The sequence below is a fragment of the Ammospiza caudacuta genome, chromosome 3, assembly GCF_027887145.1.
Source record: "Ammospiza caudacuta isolate bAmmCau1 chromosome 3, bAmmCau1.pri, whole genome shotgun sequence".
In the NCBI taxonomy this organism is placed as follows: Eukaryota; Metazoa; Chordata; class Aves; order Passeriformes; family Passerellidae; genus Ammospiza; species Ammospiza caudacuta.
Window position 1 is genome coordinate 77,336,159 of NC_080595.1, and position 20,408 is coordinate 77,356,566.

At 37.8% G+C, this 20,408-nt stretch overlaps 1 protein-coding gene across 2 annotated transcripts in view; it reads left to right on the forward strand.

The window, feature by feature from the left end:
- PUM2 (pumilio RNA binding family member 2) overlaps positions 1-18,241 on the forward strand; it is a 68,416-nt gene extending 50,175 nt beyond the window's left edge. Inside the window, exons 13-21 of one of the 2 annotated variants that reach the window (XM_058802889.1) lie at positions 1,684-1,920; positions 8,189-8,456; positions 9,006-9,135; positions 10,663-10,797; positions 11,060-11,197; positions 12,746-12,871; positions 13,414-13,535; positions 15,235-15,427; positions 16,141-18,241. In XM_058802889.1, coding sequence (XP_058658872.1) covers positions 1,684-1,920; positions 8,189-8,456; positions 9,006-9,135; positions 10,663-10,797; positions 11,060-11,197; positions 12,746-12,871; positions 13,414-13,535; positions 15,235-15,427; positions 16,141-16,272 — 1,481 coding nt within the window. In that variant the 3' untranslated portion in view covers positions 16,273-18,241. The remainder of the gene's footprint in view (positions 1-1,683; positions 1,921-8,188; positions 8,457-9,005; positions 9,136-10,662; positions 10,798-11,059; positions 11,198-12,745; positions 12,872-13,413; positions 13,536-15,234; positions 15,428-16,140) is intronic. The other variant, XM_058802888.1, reaches the window with a different exon arrangement.
- Positions 18,242-20,408: the final 2,167 nt, after the last annotated feature.

The window sequence follows — 20,408 nt, forward strand, 5'->3', positions numbered from 1 at the left end:
CACTTCCTTCTGGTTTCCTTTTTTCTCTTTCCCCTCTCCCTAGTCTACTTCTTGTGTTTGGCTTTTGTCTCCCTGCCACTTGAAATAGAAAACTTCCTTTCCTCATTGCCTCATGGGCCTTTCCAACACAAGGTGGAATCTTGGACAGCAGTTTCACCATCTGTTTTTGACATGACACACTGAAGTTCAGTTGCAGGCACAACCTTAATCAACCATCTCAGACGAGCTGTGTATGGTCAGGAGTTTAAGTTTTCAGCTATGAGTCTGTAGCAGATCCGTGCTGAACTTGGGTGAACTATGAGTTTGCAAAGATTTTTAGTCTAGTCTAAGAGTGTGAAAATAAAGGTCTCCTGTTGCTGGCCTATTTGGTCTGAGTGCATGAAAGCATCAACTTCTTAAAGAGGTAGCTAGATAATTTTGGTAAAGATAAAGCACCTTTCTTTGCCAGTATTTCTGAAATGGCAGTGTTTAGACAAAAGTTCTATTAAAAATTTATCCAGGCTAGTTCCTGCCATGAAAAATATTAGCCAAGTTGTTCATGTTATGAGAAAACAAATTAGTGTCTTAAAAATGGAAAGTTTCAGGCGACCTTTATATTGTTCCATGCTGCCAGCTTTAGTAAGAAAGTACTTGAAAAGGACAAAGGTGATGGAAGTAAAAATTGTGACCTTTCCTTTTTAAGTTGAAATAGTCAATAGTAGTAATCAATTTTCCAAATTCAGCTAAGAAAGATATTCGTTGTTAAAATATCCATAATCTTAGTTTGATTCATGATTATAATAATGTTCAATGTTTAAAACAGGGACTCTGGTTTAATACTTCACTAGTATGCAGCAGATACTAGAATTTAACATTTCTAAAAGCTTTTTATTGTTCTCCTAATTTGTCCTAGACTGCTCATCGCCCTGCTGAACGCTGCTGTGCAGGATAACCAGTCCTTCACTAATACACTGTTATCCAAAGCCTCTAGTCTAATTTGACTTTCAGAAACACTGATAGCAGTAAAATCACGTTTTTAATTTATCACTTAATTTTCCTATCTCTGCTGTGCTTCTCATCTTCTTTCTTGGCCTATTCCCTCTTTATAGTATCCTTTCAAAACACTTCTTTGAGAGCCATAATTCTCATAGGGAATTTAAAGTAGTCATTTTTTTCCTACAGGTGAGGGGTTCACAAACAGGGAAGTTCAGAAACAGCTGAACATCAATATAAATTATTTTGTGAACCCTTAAACAACAACAAATTTCCTCTAGACTTTTTCCTGAAATGAGCATCACTGTCTGACTAATAATTTATGGTGGAAAAAAAAAATTATCAAATAATTTAGCGGCAATATTTTTAGAATCATTTATCCAATAAAGTGACAGTGTAATCTAATCTTATAAATTCCAAATTTATCCCAAAGCCTGAAGTCGGGCATTTAAAACAGAGTACTGCAATATTACTGTGAGAAGTCTAGTGTGAAATGTTGAAAGACATGGACATTGATGAAATTATTTGCCAGTGGTATGTTTATACCCACTTAGTTTTACTTAAAAGCATGTGTGGTTATCACAGTGATTGTCTTTGTCATAACGATTGCTGTAATTATTGTGATCGCATCTGTTGTTGCCCAGCTGTAGTTGGGGATAGGTTTTATTCAGTTGACACTGTGTAATTAGGGTCTTTTTATTTCTTCTTCAGTTGGCAGTTCTGCAAGTAGTAGTGCCACAAGGAGAGATTCTCTATCTACTAGCTCTGACTTGTACAAAAGATCTAGTAGCAGCCTAGCACCCATAGGGCAGCCATTTTACAATAGTCTGGGATTTTCCTCCTCTCCAAGTCCAATAGGCATGCCTCTGCCAAGCCAAACGCCAGGACATTCACTTACGCCACCGCCATCACTTTCATCACATGGATCCTCATCCAGTTTGCATTTAGGTAAAAAAAACAAAAACAAAAACCAAAAAAACACTTTTTGTTTGTATGTGTGTATGTATTTCTGTGTGTAAAATATATGTTGCATAAGAGATGTCACATTACCTTTGCTGTTAAACAGTTTTGTAATGAAGAGGGGCCATTCCTGATGGTGAAGAGCACGTTCAGATGCTCATTGATTTGACAGTGGAGGGCACTCAGCTTTTGGCAGTATTGGGCCAACAACTGGTTTTTCTTCCCCTGTAGAAGCCCAGTAAGAATTATTGGTCCTTTTTCTATTATGTTTCCACAGTATGACAAGCAAAGGTGCATTATTTTTGTTTCTCCTCCACGGTGTTGCCGCTTTAAGGACATTGTAGATGATGTGTTTAACAGTGAAGTGACTTTCATTAATGCCCCTTGCCATGATAAAGTAGAAAAGTGAGCAGTGCTCTCTCTCAATGTAAAATGTATTGAAAGGTGATTTTTGAATCAGTTAACCTCATGGCCCAATTACTTTGCCAGGAAGACATTAATTTATCGCCAGACTGATGGAAGGAGACAAAAAAAAAAAAATTGTCAAAGAAGTAGCAAAGGCATTGTCAGTGGTGGCTCTCTGTTATTTATCAGATGTATTTTTTTAAGGAATGCTGAAAATAATTTCTTGAATATTTTTTTTTTTGGCTAGTAAGAAAATATGGGAGCTCAACCTTTCTTTAAAAAAAAGTTTAAAAAAATAAAGGATCTAAAGAAATCCCACCACAGTATACAGTATATTTAGAAGATAATGCCTCTAACCCAAGGTTACCTGGTACAGTTTTTCCTTTTCTGCTGCGAATATTTGCAGTCATTTAATTTAGATGCTAAAATCATACAGTGGAACTGGATTTAATTCAAGATTGAGTTGTCAGTTGCTCCAGTAATGGTTCAATGCACAGTTCCATGCTTGCAATAGGCAGCACAATCCCCTGTACCTCTTAGTGCAAATAAAACAGGAAACAAAATTTTTAAATGCCTACCATAATACACCTTTAGTGAAAAAAGTATGACTAATTTGTATAACAAAGGTAAATAATTAAAATATATTACATTTGCAGTACAGTATCCCCTTCAAGGTTAAGTGCTGAATACCCGAAATAAAACTGGGCAAGGGGATGTTTCAGCACGTTTTATTTTTTTTTACTTACCTTTTTTCCTTTTTCAGGTCTACAAAGTGCACCTTTGGGCTGAGACCAAGCATGGAAAGTTTCAGCCCAAATGGAGGCTTTTGAGAAAGTTCTGAACATCTGACAATGGGGTTATCATGGAAATCTTTTTCTTTCTTTCTTTTCAAAGTACTCTCACCATAGTTTTCATATTGCTGAAAACTATACTTAAACCAAATTTTGGAAGGCATTATCTAAAATTTAAAACCTTCAAAGTTTTGTTTGTTTCACATTTGATAAATGTTAAAAGACTTTTTTTCAGTTCTGAGAAAATAGGCTGTGATCAGTACAGAGGATTGCCTCTGTCAGCAGAAATTGTTAAATACTGACTTTGACCCATTTTGAACTGTTTGGCAGTGTCAACTAAGCCTAATACCTTGTTAAAATCATGTACTAGATCAGTGTGTAACTGCTGGAATATACAGTTGTACTCTGAAAATTGACACAACCTTGTTGGCTTCCATGTGTCCTCTTCATCATCCAAATGAAGTGGACCTTGATTACTGATAAAAACTTTTTGCTATATTACAAAATCAGCCTGAAATTTGGAAATGGAGGGCTTTTGGATATTTGCTTTCAGAAAAAATGCAGAAAAATACAGTAATCTTTTTTAGCCTTTCTGCCTTGTGCCATATTTTTGCACAGTTGCATGCAAAGTGTACCATGTAAGAGTTTAAGGTTATTTCTGAAGTCAATTGTCTGTCTTGTTATATTTATTCTGGTGTGTTCATCAACCACTCTTGGAAGCATGTTTTGTTCTCACATACAAAAAATGAAAAAATCAGAGGTTTCTCACCAAGTGAGAAGTTATACCTGAAATCAAACAGGGAGTCTACTTTAATAAGGGGTATGGTTACCATGTAGTCACTTTTCAGAGTAGAACAACATTGTAAGTTCATGTCTGCATGCAGTTTCCATTGGTATTCTGATAATGCCTGTCAAATGCAGCTCTCCCTCCACCTTCCAAACTTGTCCTGCCTGCTTGTATCAACAGGTTCAGCTAAGTTTAACTCTTGTTTTAAAATGGGCATCAAACTCAGTTGCTCCTGTTTCAGCCACCAGAATCTAGAGCACTACACTGGGAAAGGGTGCATGGTTTTATAACCCCTTTGTCAGACACTGCTGCAATTTGTAGCTTAAAAGAACAATTTCCCTTTTACAAGAAATTCAAGAAATTTGTGATATTTTGCTGTTTTTGTCTCTTCTCACCAACTTTTATCCAACATCCTAAAATAGGAATGTGCTAATAACTTTGTGCTAGTGTCAGTTTTCCTGTATTTGAAGGGATTTGTCAGTTGTCTGTAACTGCTTCTTTACTGTAATCAGCTGGAGCAGTAAGGTCATGAATTTGAACTACCCTTTCACTCCCAAGTACAAGGAACTGCAAGAGGAAGTGGTTTTCCATTGTCATAAAAAACCCTTTTAGATTTGTAGTCCTTACCCTGTTTGATGATACATTGCAGCATTTTGAGAATAGAGTTCTGGTGTAGAGTAGGATTTCTAAAATCTGGGCTTTTGGAGGTAATTGTTTCCTGTGTGTTGGGAGCCAGTCTTGTTAGCAGTTGGGATTGCTGTTTCACCTTCAGAGATGGTCATTGTGGGTAAGAGTAAAGGCCCCTTGGCAAGGCAGTGTGGGGAGCTTTGCATTGCCTCAGCTGTGCCCCTCCTCTGTAGGGCTGCAGGGAAGCAGTCATTATAAACACGTGCATTGATTCCTGAAATATACATAGATCTGTGTAATTCTGTTTTCCATATGGAGATGAAACTTTAAACTTAGGATGAGCTGAAGCTGCTTTTTTACAGATGAGCAAATACTTAATAGAAATTAAGTTTAAAGCATTTACATACATGTATGTGTGTTGCTAGAAAAGACTGCTGACACGTGTAAATAAGTTACTCTGCAGTAGACGTATTTTCTGTCTTTATTAGAAATAATTGAAAAAATACTTTGATAAATACTAACAGACTAATGCTGTCAAAATAAATGTGCCTGGATCTAGTTTTTAATGTTTTTTCATGTTCTCCTTAACACTAAATGTGTTAAGGAGTCAATAATTTAACATGCTTTGTGTCCTTGAAACTAGGCTCTGATTTAGATGATCTATATCCCCTTTATATCTCTCTGCCTTTTCCTCCCTATGGATTAGCCATGGGGGGTTTAAGTTCAATTAAACTGTAAAACCATCTTAGTATTATTCAGTGCTTTGGAGATCTTTGTTTTATGAGATCAGAAGTGGTAGCTAATTGATTATCTGAAGAACGAACGGCACACTTCATTCCCTCAGGAGTTTGGAATTGTGTGCCTATACTGATGTATAGTAAGTACTTGAATTTTTTAGTGCTTTATTCAGTAGGGTATGTTCCCCATATAACTGACAAGATACAGGCTATTACTTTCCTAGTTTGGTGAAGAAAATAGGCCATTGTACTCACAATTATATCTGCATGTAATAAGTATCTAAGATAATATGCCTTTATTTTGGGAGTTTTACTGTTTTTCAAATCTGCAGAGTTGCCACTGAGCCCTAACATTGCTGTAATTAAAGGTTACGTGAAAATAAAAGCTAATTACTAATTAAATTACTCTTTTTTATAATAGTATCCGGTGTTTTAGAAGGTTCTGCTTTCTGAGTACCACAGGTTTTTCTGGGCACAATGGATGTGCTTTCTTAGTACAGCCTTCCTGTATTATTGTCCTGCTTAACGTGATTGTCTGAAATAGTCTCACAGGCTAGACAGGAGCCTCCCAGTTGCAGCATAGTTATCTTACTAGTCTTAAAAAGTGATGGTTCCCAAATTAGACTGAAAAAGGCTTAATAATTCTCAGCAGGAAATGCATATTACACATAAATAGCACATTTGTTAAAAGCTACCAAATTTCTATTTTAGTTGCTGGATAAATTGTTTCATTTAATTTAAAGAAATGCAGGCTCATTTAAAAAAAAAAAAAAAAACAAGCTGAAACAATTCCTGATTCACATGTTCAGTTCTGTGACCATGTATGTTGACTGAGCATATGATCAAAACTGCCCTATTAGTTTCTGGCACACAATTGAGCATGTGAGCAGTGGAGTAATAGTGATCCTGCAACAGGAAAGCAGCCTGTAAGTTCCTTTCAGCAGATGGGCTCTGGTGCCCTCTCGTGATACTAAATAGTGTTACTGCACAGCACCTACAGGGGAGCCAGGATTGCACTGCTGTGCAATGTTTACATAGTCCAGATGAGAAATACCATCATTTCAGCTGCATAACTTTTTTTTTCTGTAGAAGTCCATTCCTAGAGGAGGAATTATGGCAGACCATCACTCTGCACACTGCTTCACCTGCAGAATGTTGGGTGTTTCTTTTTTTTTTTTTCTTTTTTTCTTTTTTTTTTTTTTTTCTGTTGTTGTTGTTAGTACCATAGTGTTTGTCAATGGAAACTAAAAACTATAGTTACAAAAATTTTACTTTTCTGGCTGTAGAGAATTAAGAGGCCTTAATTTAAAAGAAAACCTAGTGATTTTTGAAAGATACTCTGGGACATAAAGTATTTATTGATGTTTATCACAGAATTTTGAAGACTTAGTTATAAAAATAAGTACTAATTATTTCTGTTTTAGGGCATAGTACTATATAGTGCAATAAATGTTATGCTTGATGTGTCTTGCAGAGCACTAACATTTCAGATTCTGGTACTAGAATTTGACCTTTTGAGAAAGATAACTTCACCATCAATACATTGCCAGTCCACTGTAACACTGCTGTTGCCTGGCCTTATAAATACTTGGAACCAAATGAAGGATTGGCTAGGGCACGGTCAGCTGGGTTTTTCTTTATTTTTTTTTTTTTCCTTTTCCTTTTTTTTTACCTTTTTTAAAAATTAAGTTTATACTAGAGCACCATTCAAACAGCACGTACTGCAATTTGTTTTAAATTCAAATGTAGATATTTATTCTGTTGACTTTGAAAGGGCTTTGATTACAATGTTACTTCCTAGACAGGGAGACACAATGCTTTCCTTTTCCAATTCATAGTCAATACTTTCAGGGAGTGTTTGGTTTTTTCTTTCCTTAGTTTGGTTTTAGTAGTAGAATTGAGGTTTCTATGTGGGAATCGCCTTTGAGTATTTCTGCTTGTAGTATAGTAAGAGTATTTCCCTGAAAAATCATACAGCAGTTGGAAAAATGCTTTGGATGTGTTTTATGATAATTGCTGCCTTTTGTAGAGTGGAGGGAAGAGGCATGCTGGAGTTCAGAGTGACACACACTGATCAGAGAGCAGGGTGTGAGGAGACATGCACAGGACTGTAGAGTGACAGGAGCTGTAGGTGGAATCACTAGCAAACAGGAGCAGGACATAGACACAGGAAGGCAATTCAGTTCTTAGAAAGCGAGGAAGGATGAAGTGAGAGTGTTTGTGCAGTGAGGAAAGGACTTCATGTTTCTAAAAGGAGTTTCACTTTGATATATCTGTGGTTGTTGGATAATTAAGTAGAGCATCCTTAGTTACCTGGTTGGAAATGTGACATATTTAGTGCTGAGGAGAGGTACCACATTGAAAGCTTAGGATGCTGAAGTTATCAAATAACCTGCAGGACAGGTACAGCTGGCAAGAGGCACCACATGTGCCTCCCCAAAAATGCCTTTAACGTGCTGTAAGCTGGAAAGGTATCTCAGTAGGGACTGAAGGGTAGTTCAGATTTCATGTTCCATTTTGACACAATTGGCTAACTTCAAGACTACTAACAAGGGTATAAGCCAGTATGACTCGCGAAGTGGAAATCTGCCCACTAAGCCTAAGGCCCACCCAGTTCTAAAGTTTCTGTAAGGCTGAGTGGGTGCTCACTTTACCTACCTTGATATATTCTTCTAATGACATTTCTTTTCCTGGTGCCCTTCACATAAAAATGAGGAGGATAATGGTTTTATTTATTGCAAGATAAAGCTATCTAACTCCTCTGACCACAATGAGGTAAATACAAATAACAAGACAGCACTGTTGTTTTCTTTGGCTCCAGGGTGTATCGGTAGTTTTAGTTCACTTGCTGTTTTGCTGTTGCTTACTTCCCTCTCATGGCTGTGACTGACAGAGCTGCTTCCTTGTAGGAGGACTGACAAATGGTAGTGGTCGCTATATTTCTGCAGCCCCCGGAGCCGAAGCCAAGTATCGCAGTGCGGCCAGCACCTCCAGCCTCTTTAGCTCCAGCAGCCAGCTCTTCCCTCCCTCGCGCCTCCGCTACAGCAGGTCTGACATTATGCCTTCCGGACGCAGCCGGCTGCTGGAAGATTTCAGGAACAATCGTTTCCCTAACCTTCAGCTAAGGGACCTTGTTGGGCATATTGTTGAATTTTCCCAAGACCAGCACGGTTCTAGGTAATTATTATAAGAATAGTAAATAATATTTGACTGCTTTGATATTGTTTTATTAATATGAAAGTTTTGAATTAGGTGCTTGTCATTTTAACTCAAAGCATCATAATTGGAGCACACACTCTTAGGCTGACCTTCTCTTCAGAAATTTCACTGTAAAAGTAGTATTAATTTAGCTGCCTGTAGAAATTCTCAGTGTAGAAATAGCCTCATAACTAGACTTGTAAACTCAAGTATTAAGGTATCAAAGAGGCCTTGATTAAGAAAACAAAATATGTGGCATCTGGAATGTACAACTATTTTTTGTCAGTACATCATCAGGTACTTAGTTGCTGTTATTCTTTTCATCTTTAATGCTTTTCAAATTAAAGTTTTCAAGTCCTAATTTTACTAAAATGTATTCTTTTATATGCAGAGGCACTACTTTCATTTTAATAAATTTTATAAATGTTGACTGCTTTCTTTAGAGTGTTGAGGTGTCTCATTGAAACAGTGTTTGAGAGGTTTTCCTGTTGTTGATGCAAAGCATAATGTACCTTTTTTTGCACTTAGGTTTATACAGCAAAAGCTGGAGCGAGCTACTCCAGCTGAGCGCCAGATGGTATTTAATGAGATCCTGCAAGCAGCCTATCAGTTGATGACTGATGTATTTGGAAACTATGTAATACAGAAGTTCTTTGAGGTAAGCATAGCACTAAGTGTATGGATGGACATGCAGATGAGGTGCTATAAATCTGATTAAATTTAACTGGTCTTTCCTTAACACCATAGCAGAATTCTGCATGACTTCCACAGAACTCAAGTGTGTCATTCTGCATGGGTGTTTTCTGTTCTCTACCCAGTGGTTTTTGCCATAATGGACACAGTTTCTCCTTATACTGGTAGTGCATGAACACTGTGCACATTGAGGCTTCACAAACCTCTGAGGAGAACTTAGAGAGACTTTCAGCAGATGAAAGGGAACATAAATATTTGAAAAATGCTTTTTATTGGTTACTGCATCATGGTACAGAATGGTCTGGAAGATGCACTTGAGCTCAACCAGCTGTGTGAACTTCATCCAGGGCTGTGTATGAGGAAGCTCCCATAAAATGTAGAAAGGCAGAAGAATTTTGAGTAAGAGGTATCCATCATAAGATATATCCAGTATTACTACAACTATTATTTAAAACAGATTTGTCTTCTCTTAAAAATGATATGGTAAAAAAAAAAAAAAAAAAGGCTTCATCAAAGAATTACAAGATTTGGCTTGCAGAGAGAAGAAAAAAAGTAATACCTGTGTCCTGGGAAAAGTTATATGTGTGAAAGGTATCCAGTATACTTGTGGCAAGAAGATGGTGCTGGAAAATGTCCAGTAAGAAATAAGATACTTGTTGTAAAAAACAAGAATGTAATTTTTTCAATAATCTATAAAATAATGTCCTCATTCTTTTTACTTCTTTTTTAATAGCCAGTCAAAATATCTTCTGTAAAGTGTCACTGACATATGATACACAAGATCTTGATTTTGCTTAAGGGTCATCATTTGCTATTTTTTCCATAATGTTAAGGTGGATGAATACACAGTTAATCATTGGTAGCTGAGTGTTTTCATCTTAATTCTGCAGAACACTTCTCAACAAAAGTACATGTGACCTTACATGTAATAGGGGACCTCATTTTACTGTATAGGTAGGCAGGTGAAGTTGTTGGTCAGGCTTTCTTCAGAGCTGACTACAGGTGTGGAGTTTGACCATTCTCAGCAATGCTGCAAGAGTATTGCTGTGACATCAGCTGGTTGTCAGCTGGTCACTTCTGTGTCCTCTCTTACAAGATGCGAGATACATTACACAAGTTTTGAGATAGCAAATTGGTTTGGATTCATGCATAATAGTGACCTGTGATCAGTTTGCCAGTATAATTTATTTGAAAAAGTGGTTTATTGCACTTAAATATTCCTACAGACAGGCAAATATAAACTGTATTATTTCTTCTGTTGTCTTTCAAGGTCATGCATTTGATAGCAGGTATGTGAACTGGATGTGGAATATTACAAAATGTTGCATTTAGAAAAGAAAAGCTTCTGGTAAATATCCCCACTAAAATACAAAGTGAAACATTATTCAAATGTTACAGTCATGTACATCCTGACAGTACTTACTCTGACATGTAAATTCCAGCATGCTGCAGTATGTCTTCATTTGTTAACAGGATATTTATTTGCTTTCAGTTTGGAAGCCTGGATCAGAAGTTAGCCCTAGCAACACGCATCCGTGGTCACGTCCTGCCCTTGGCCCTGCAGATGTACGGCTGTCGTGTCATCCAGAAAGCTCTCGAGTCAATCTCACCTGACCAGCAGGTAATTGTAAGTTAGAGCAATGCTTTTTTCATTTTATTTATTTTTATTGTATCCCTCTTTTTACTTGATTAAATTGATGATTATTCCCTTCATCATGAAATATGCTGGGGGGCTAAAATAGTTGTTTAAATGAAAGTACTGAGGTACACAGTTAACACCAGTGAATATGAAGGTTGGAGTCAGGATGAAATTAAATTTTTTCCCTTTTAAAGAAGGCGGGGTGGGGGAAATACCATCATAAAGACAAGGATAATCTTTGTTTTTCCAGAATGAAATGGTGAAAGAGCTGGATGGCCATGTTCTGAAATGTGTGAAGGATCAAAATGGAAACCACGTTGTACAAAAATGCATTGAGTGTGTTCAGCCCCAGTCACTCCAGTTCATCATTGATGCATTCAAAGGACAGGTAGTACCAATTGTTTGTTTCCTCTTTGCAGGTTGCTTAGATTTCACAGAAGATTTGCAGGTATTTGTTGGACATAAGGCTCTAGAAAGACATGTTTGTATGCATTATAAATAATAATAAATATTTATGTCATAAAAAGACATAAAAGGGACTTTGTATGCCCAGGCTTTGTGTTTGTGTGTTGTGATAGCACCATTTCACATTTCCTTCACAGCTCTTGGCAGGGCCATTTTTTATACAATAATAACAACATACATGCTCTCTAGTATACATTTTTCATTAAAAATTACATTTTCCTGTCCTGTTGCACGTGCATCTTTCAGTGTTTCCCAATGAATGTCAGTCCTTAAGGAACTGCAGTGATGAAATTCACTAATCTGTTCCCTACATATGGACTAGTGTGAAGGAGGTGTAGTATTTGTTTACTTCAGATTGAGGTTTTTGTTTTGTTTCCCAAAAAGCATTATTACCATAAGATTGATATTGTGCTGCAGGCTAGTGAATGTGCTGCAGCTAAATAGCATTTTAATCCTCTGAGACAAGCGTGTACTTTTATAGTCTTGAGAAGAATTGTAAATAGAATAGTAAAAATCTTACTAACTTGGCTATATAACTAAATTTTACTTTAATGGATTGCCAAATGTATTTCCTAATAAAATCTACAATATCTTTCTCATTTTACACAACAGCAATACCTGAATTATTGTTGTACATAGTACTAAATTGCATACCAAGGTTTCTAGGGTTTGGTCTTTTTACACCAAAAGTGTGTATGAGGGTGTATGAGGTACATGAGATGCATTTTTTAAACTGTAAATAGAGCCCCTTGACTAAAGTGTGAGTTTATGTACTGAACATCCATCCTAAGCACCAGGTAATTAAATGTAGAAAATAGTAACTAATGTGAAATGGCAAATGAAAAATGTTACACTTGTGACATTACTTGTAATTTTCTCCTGCATTTTGAGTTGATGCCTAATCATACAAGATTCTGTGTTCAGTTCTGACCAACAATGAAGTTTTTGTAATTAGCCCCCAAATCACAAATGTAGCTTCAGGAGAAGCAAGCAGAAGGAATAAGCAAGATTTGGCTGTATGTTTTGAGTAGTTACTTACAAACTTTGTATCTGTAACTGGGAGCTTATTGTGTATACTGGAACATGAAATTGGTGAAAATCAGCCACTGTTACTGAATTCCTTTTTATAAGTGTCAAAGTCTTGAAATTTGATAAGAAAGTAAAAAGGAAAGCTTTAAATTCGAACAGCAGTTACCTAAGGGTCATACTTCCAGGTTTTCCTCTGCAGCTATGTAGGCTAGAAACATTGTAATGAGTACTTGGGTTCTTGTATGTTTTCTGGAGTCCTTGACACACAAAAACCTGCTTTTTCATCTTTTCCTGACTTTCCCTGGAAATGGAATTCTGGTCTGAGCAGACAAAACTTTTTTTTAGTAGTAGTTGGTGTGTTCAGTTCCATTTTGAATGCAGCAATATTGCAACAGATGTGAGTTTCAGTTGGTTTAATTCAGTTTGCAATCCTGTTTTCAAGGTATTTGTGCTTTCAACTCATCCATATGGTTGTAGAGTAATCCAGCGTATTCTGGAGCACTGCACTGCTGAGCAGACTCTGCCAATCTTAGAAGAGCTGCATCAACACACAGAGCAGCTGGTGCAGGTCAGTGCATGTAGGCTCATTGTCAATGCACTTCAGAGCTTTTTGTTATCATCATTTACTCCTGTATCCTAGTTTAAATGCATTTGACTCTTTTTAGTTTTGTAGACATTGTTTTGTTTTTTTTTTTTTTCTTTCCTTCTATAGTTTTAATGAAAATGAATGTGGAAGTTGGGAGGCAAAGAAGATACAAAAAGCATTTTTTTACCCTTTGACTGTAGCTTGGTGTTCAGGGGAATATTACAGCTGTTAAGAAAGTATGATCTTAAATTTGAGGACTTCTTTCTTTAAGAGGATAAAAGATGCTCTAGCAAAACACTGGTTTTACAAATTATTTACATTTTTCATGTGAAATTTGTGGTCCATTAAGTAATTCTTGATTAAATATTTCTTACATCACTTTGCTTCTGTAATTTTGACATTGTTTTTTCCTTATATCCATGCAAAGAGTAATTTCATACTTTATGCTTATGTATGTACAACAGCTGTCAGTATTTGTTATTTGGTGTGAACACAAGAGAAAATTTAAGTCCTCTTATTTTCAGGATCAATATGGAAATTACGTTATTCAACATGTACTGGAGCATGGTCGTCCTGAAGACAAAAGCAAAATCGTTTCAGAAATAAGAGGAAAAGTTCTAGCTCTGAGTCAGCACAAATTTGCCAGGTATTGCATAACTTTCATATACTAAAGATTCATTAACCTTGTAAAGTTGTAATACTGGATTTATTTCTTGTGTTATTAAAGGGATACAATAATTTTTTTTTTATTATCTTACCTCCTGAAATTCCATATTCTTACAGAGATGAATGGTAGTGATATTTTTATACGAGGTTTGGGGAAGGGAAGAGACAAATGTTCTGTAGCAAAACAAAAGAGGTTCTGTGGGTTTATGGGATGGCTTTTGTTCACTTTGTGCAAGTGCAGGGAATGTGTTCCAGGTTTTCACGTAAGGATGCCCAGAGCCAGGTGAAAAGCTCTGCTGGAACTTGGGTGATTTGCTGATGACAATGAGCTGGGACCTGCTGACTCTCAATCCTGCCTAGCAATTTGCAAGTATAACAAGGCTAGCTTTAAAAAATGGTAGTTCAGTCTGACAAGGATTTTCTGTATTAGAAAGTCTGAAAGACTGCTGTATTTCTATTCTGAAATTGGAACCTACAACTGCTCCTTTTGTGCTTTTTGCTGAAATATGGATTATGTGCCTTTTGTGAAGGAAAAATACACCTGAGAATTCATTCTAGGTGATTTAGTGAGAGTAACCTTATCATCAAAATGACGTAGAAATGCATTGTGACTTTATGGGGGCATTTGTTTTTAAAACTGCTAGCGAACTAGTTTATTTGGAATTTTTTTTTTTTTTTTGGCCTGAATAGAACTCTTCAAAACCCTCTAACTTGCTTAATTTTTAAAGCACTGATTTAGGACTGGGATCATTTTGCTATGTTACAAGCTTTGATGGCCTTTCCTGCTTCTGAAATAAACTGGAAGGTCAGAGGCTTGCTCTACAGAAGAATATTTGATGGAATCTCTGATGTAGGCATGCTCTTGGAAAGTGCCTTTATTCACAAAGCAGGAGTCTTCATTCCTGGCATTCTCTGTTGGGTCTTCAAAGGGCCCACAACCAAAATAGATGTGCTAGAACACATCTGCAGCCTGAGGTCCAGTACATCTATGTAGGTTCAGTGGAAAAGTCTCTCCTACCAGATAATCAGAAAATAACTCTGTCACATGGATGAAGTAGTAGTGATGTGGTGACTAACTTCCTCAGTCATTAGACTGGAGATTTGGAAATGAGGAATTGATGCATTCATTTGCAATATGAACTTCACTGGCATTAAGAACCCTGAAGAACTGATAAACTTCCAGAGAAATTGATAGTAGTTACCTGAAAAAATGTTACACCTCCAGTCCTATCGGAAATCAAGGTAACCCCACCAAAGGGAGGAAATTATGCATCTGACTCCATTGATATCAGAAGGCTAAATAATTACGTTATTATACTATATTATTCCATACTACATTACACTACATCTAAGCTGAATCTGCACAAGTGCTCAGCTCAACTGAACAGAATCCTGTGACTGTCAGCCGACAGTCCTGACACACACACGTGGATTCAATAGGTCAGTGAATCAAAACGCACCAGAATTCAATCACCAATTCCCTTCAGGTAGACAATCTTCCACAACATTCCACATGTTCCAAAACAGGAGCAGTAAATGAGATAAGAATTGGTTTTTTCTTTCTCTGAGGTTCCTTGCTGCAATTCCCAGAACTTATCCTTGGGAAGCTGTGCCTTGCTTTTCTCTGTGAGGAGAAATGCGGCCACACAGTCCCACCATGGACTTGCCCTCTTTTTCAGCAACGTGGTGGAAAAGTGCGTGACGCACGCGTCGCGCGCGGAGCGAGCCCTGCTGATCGACGAGGTGTGCTGCCAGAACGACGGCCCGCACAGTGCCTTATACACCATGATGAAGGACCAGTACGCCAACTACGTCGTGCAGAAGATGATCGACATGGCCGAGCCCGCCCAGAGGAAGATCATCATGCACAAGGTATGGGTGTGCATGCTTGCAGGGATTCAGAAACACGGCTGGGAGCTGTTCTGCCACAGCACCTTCCCCTGCAGGTGTAAAACTCAATGCTTCTGTAATCTAGAGCTTGATGACATTCGCCGAGCTCCATGACATTCAGTGGAGCTTGGTAAAGGAGAAAACATTCAGGTCTCTGAGCACTGAGCTAAAAAAGGAAAGTTTTAGTAGTTGGATTTCATCTTCTGTCTTCATGCCAGCTTTTATGTGAAAATACTTGTAACAGGAAAATGTATTAATATAACAGGAGAAATACTGTTTTCTCTTTTTATTTCCTGGTTGTGGCTATAAGTCCACTCTGCAGTTCCCCCAAAAAGAGATTGCCACACTTCCTAGTATACAGGCACATTTCTACTTAAGAATATCCAGACATGGAGAAGTGTGCTGTTGCCATAATGGCCAGAGGCTATTTAACACAGGGCCCAAGATATTCCTGCAGGAGCTCTGCTTCCCCCAGTCATCAACAGGGCTCTCCCACAAAGTACTGCCTCAGTTTTCCTGCAGTAGGAACATCAGTTATTTGATGAGTCAAAATCACCAGTTTTACATCTTTCCAGAAACTTCCAGCACTTTGAAATACAGGCTTCTGACATCTTTTTGCATAATTTTTTCAAAGTGTAGTCACCTCTACTTAAAAGTCTGGATGTTAAAAAAGCCAAACGTGTTTCTTATTACAGATCCGACCCCACATCACGACTCTGCGTAAATACACCTATGGCAAACACATTCTGGCCAAGCTGGAGAAGTATTACCTGAAGAACAGTGCTGATCTGGGGCCAATTGGTGGACCACCAAATGGGATGCTGTAAAAGACAAAGAGAAACAGAAGAAAAATTAAATTGTGAATTATCAAAACCTACAACTTAACTCTAAATGTTCTGATTTTTTTAAATCTATTTATTGACTTTGTTCATCCATTTGTAAAATTTTTATTCTTGTGTATATTTTTGGGGAGTGAATTGTTAAAAAAAATCTCCAGCCCTGATCCGGAGACCTATCAGATTGGATGGCTGGCAAAGCACAGAATGCCTGTATATGATGTAATTGTATCAAAATAGCTGTCACATATTTTGTAAATTTTTACCTTGTAAAGTCACTGAAATAGTTTTTAAAGGGAAAAAGTACAGTATTCTTTTAATACACTGGCTTGCAATCTGGTAGGTCTACCCAGCATCATAGCACAACAGGTTTATAGAGTTGTATATAGAATTAATCCTTATTTTTCCCTTTTGTGTGAAGTCTTTTATACCAGATTAAAAATTGATCAGCTGCATAAACATCATTTAACATGTTGAAAAGTTAAGTTGTATTTTGGTGGTTCACAACATCCTATCCAAATAACAAACAGGGCACAGCAAATTAAAGTAGGGAAGAACAAAACGATGGAAACTTTAAAAGACTAGGTTTTGGCACTTGCTGTGGATACAGGTTTTTTTAAATCATGCCCTAAGGTTTTCTCTAGCGATGTATTAAAAATAAAGTGCTGTATATACTTATATATTTAATTGTTGTACAAGGCAGAGGGATTAAAATGATGGTGGTACTTCTATTCAGCAAAGTACTCTGTTGGAAAAGGAGTGAACCTGTATTAACTTTACAGTCAGTTTTACAATGCAGGAAGAGTAGAGATATGTATTTTTTTATTTTGCATATAGAATTGTAAGGATTTGAAAGTGTTGAGCATTTATTTTGCTTTCTCACTGTAGATGCAAAAAATAGGTAATGATAAAGAGAAGGGGCCACTGAAAAGTAAACTTGATAGCTCAACATTTAAGCATGATTGATTAAATATTCAGATAGCTTTTTGCTTCCTATAAATATATGCATTGTATACGTGTAGTTAATAGGTGTAAGTTTACAGTTTGAAAACAAATCTCTCGTTTCGATGTTTATTACAAAGCCTTGCTAATTTAGTAGTGATGCTTACCTTGGTTGTACAGATGTACATTTGTAAACCTTCATGCTGTAAATGTAATTTGTTTTACTCCTTTTTGGGACAAAAATTTGCATTTTAGTGTATATTCATATCCTCATTCCCTTCTTTCCCCCAGCATATAGTGTTGTATAATGTAAATTTATTTCAGCAAATCAAGAGTGATTTTTTTAAAATTCTATCTTTATATGGTTTCAAAAATATGAACCAGCTTTCTTTTTATCTATTGTGAGAAACATTATGTTTTGTTTATAACATAGCTGTTGAATCTGTTCATATGGACACTTTGGGAAATCAATCTGTTCAAATTTTAAATCAGGATAAATAAGCATAGTAAGAAGTGGACTGAAATATTTGGTTATTACAGAAACCAATGCTTCTTCCATCTTAATAAATGTGGCATGAATTTTTTGTACAGAAGAGTACTGTATTTTTGAATAGCCTTCTCGCAGCGTAAAGCAAATATGTATGATACTGTCGATTTTTTTTCTCTGGACATATGACATTGTAACAGTAACATAAAGATGATGTACATATACAAGCGGCCTTATGTACATTTCCCAATGATCTTTTTAAGGCAGAATTGTGACCATATGTGTATAATTAAAATCCTTTTTAATCCTTTGCCTATGGAAATATTTTGGAAAAAGCTTACTTTGTATATTCAGTTTCTGAAAGATAAAGAAAGTGCTTTGTATGTTGTTGAAGTAAGTATTTTGTGTAAAATGTTCATTTGGATGGCTTAACCTAAAGTTTTGATCAACGTGGTAGTTTGGAAACAATGTCTTGAGCATTGATCAAATAAAAGGCTGTTTTGGTAGGGGTTGTGATCATGAGAAAGAAAATAGTAGTGGTACAAACTTGTATGAGGAATTCTGTCATGTTACTGTTGGTACCAGGGTTACATAACTGCTATCTAGCAGACATCTGAGGCACTGCGTTTCTAATGGTAGTGAGAACTCCTTAATAGGCAAATGGCAAAGTCTCTTCCGGCCTACTTCCAGTGCCTGCATGAAGTGAAGTAGGAGGCCTCGTTATTTTTATTAAGCACAATTCTAATTGCCAAGTAGTTTTTGCATGGCAGTTCACAAAATTCCCCCCCAGAGGTACCAGCCCAGTCATTGGAGCCAGAGCTTTCCTGTAGTCACCCAAAGGATGACTTTGAGCCACTCCCTTGGACACATCAATTCTCAGTGACTGTCTTTACCCTGTGAACCTGTGCCGTGTGTTATAATCCACAGAGCCGGCATTCCTTCAACACCTAAGACAGTACAGCAGGCTTTTGGGGATGTCCAGGCAGAAACTGAAAATGTCTCTGTACTTTGTCCCTGCAGCACTCATGCCATGGTTGAATTTAAACAGTCCTGTAACTGTCATCCTTGGTGCTTTCAATATCTTGAGTATAATCTTCCACTTGCTCTCCTGAGATCATTTGTGCACAAATTCTATCCAGGAACATGAAAATCACTGGATTTCCTTTCAACTATTTTAGGGTTTGGGTAGAACCACTAGACTTTTTGCTCAAGTATTGCTTTTTGATATAGATTGTTTACAGACCAGTTTGATTAGATTTGACTCCAGGTGGCTCATATTGAATAATGTAATGTTCACGTGTATATACTGTAAAAATCAAAATGAAAATGTGTGAATAACACTGTGTGAAATATATCTGGTCTTGTGTTTTTCCTGTAGGAAAGCAGCCATATTCTCATGTGACTTACCTGTGTCTGTGGAGCTCAGCTTTGGGAAGGTGCTCGCTCACTTGTTCTGATAGGAACTGGGCAATTATTGAAGAACCCTGGATTAGATCATTAAATTTGCAGAGGGCACTTTTGAGCAGCTAAACCTTCCTATTTTATGCAATGTCTTTACTGATGCCTAGTGAAGGCTACAGCCTGGTGACAGTTTCTTTTTACATCCCTGCATTCAGGATGAGTTCAGGAGCATTTGAGGGGGTTAGCTTTCAAATGAGAGAAGAAATTGTTAGCTCTCTGGCATCCCTGGATCCACACTCATTTCTGTTACTGCCCCGGAAATTTTTCAAAAGTCCATTTTCAGCTGAAGGTGTGGACTGACAGCACAGGAAATGAGCCTGGTGGGAAATAACTCACCTAAGGGGCCCCTGTGGACAGAACAGTCATAATGCCCATCCCTCCATCCCTGACTTTTCCATCAGAGCATGGAGAAAATTGAGGTTTTGGGGTCATAATGCTTAGATGTTTTAAAGCGCTGATGCAAATTCAGAAACCAATTTAGTCACTGTTCTCTCTTCTCTAAGGGACGTGCATTTGGAGAGATGCTTATGGCTCACCACAGCACAGCAGCACAACAGTGAAGTTGGGCTCCATGGGAGTGTTTGATGCTCAGCATTCCAATAACTGGCAAAGTGGGTTAACAGTGGGGTGATGACAGCTCCCACCATGTCATTTGGGGAAGCTGAGAGAATGCAAAAGCATTTTAACATCTAGTGACTGGTCATTGAAGCTGCAGATTGCATGCAAGTCATGCACCTGGGGGGAGAACTCAGGGCAAAGGACAGAGCAGCACTGCCCCTGCAGCCAGGGTGGCCACAGCACTCCAGTGAGGAATTCTGCATGGAGCGGTGCCTGAGCATCCTGTGTCCCGAGAGTGGCAGACCCTGCCCCCGTGGTGACACAGTTCTGCTGCTTGAGGAAGGAAAGGGGAGCACCATGAGCTGTGTGGTCTGAGCTGTTGCAGCCCACGGCAGGGCAGGAGTGGCTGTTGGTTTGTTAACACAGCGGTTCACGTCATTCCACGCTGCCAGTACCACCTGAAGTCTCATTAGAGATGATGTGATGAGCTACAGGCAGTGCTTTACTCAGCCCAAACAGTGTCAGATATACAGGCACTATCTGTGCCCAAAGGATGCTGATTCAAGCACCCCTTGGCTTGGGAATGAGGAAGCTTGGTTCCTGTCAGGGATATATCCCTCTTGGGGCTCTGCTTGGTTCCTGATGTTGGGCTAGGGAGGTGTGGGAGAACCTGACAAGT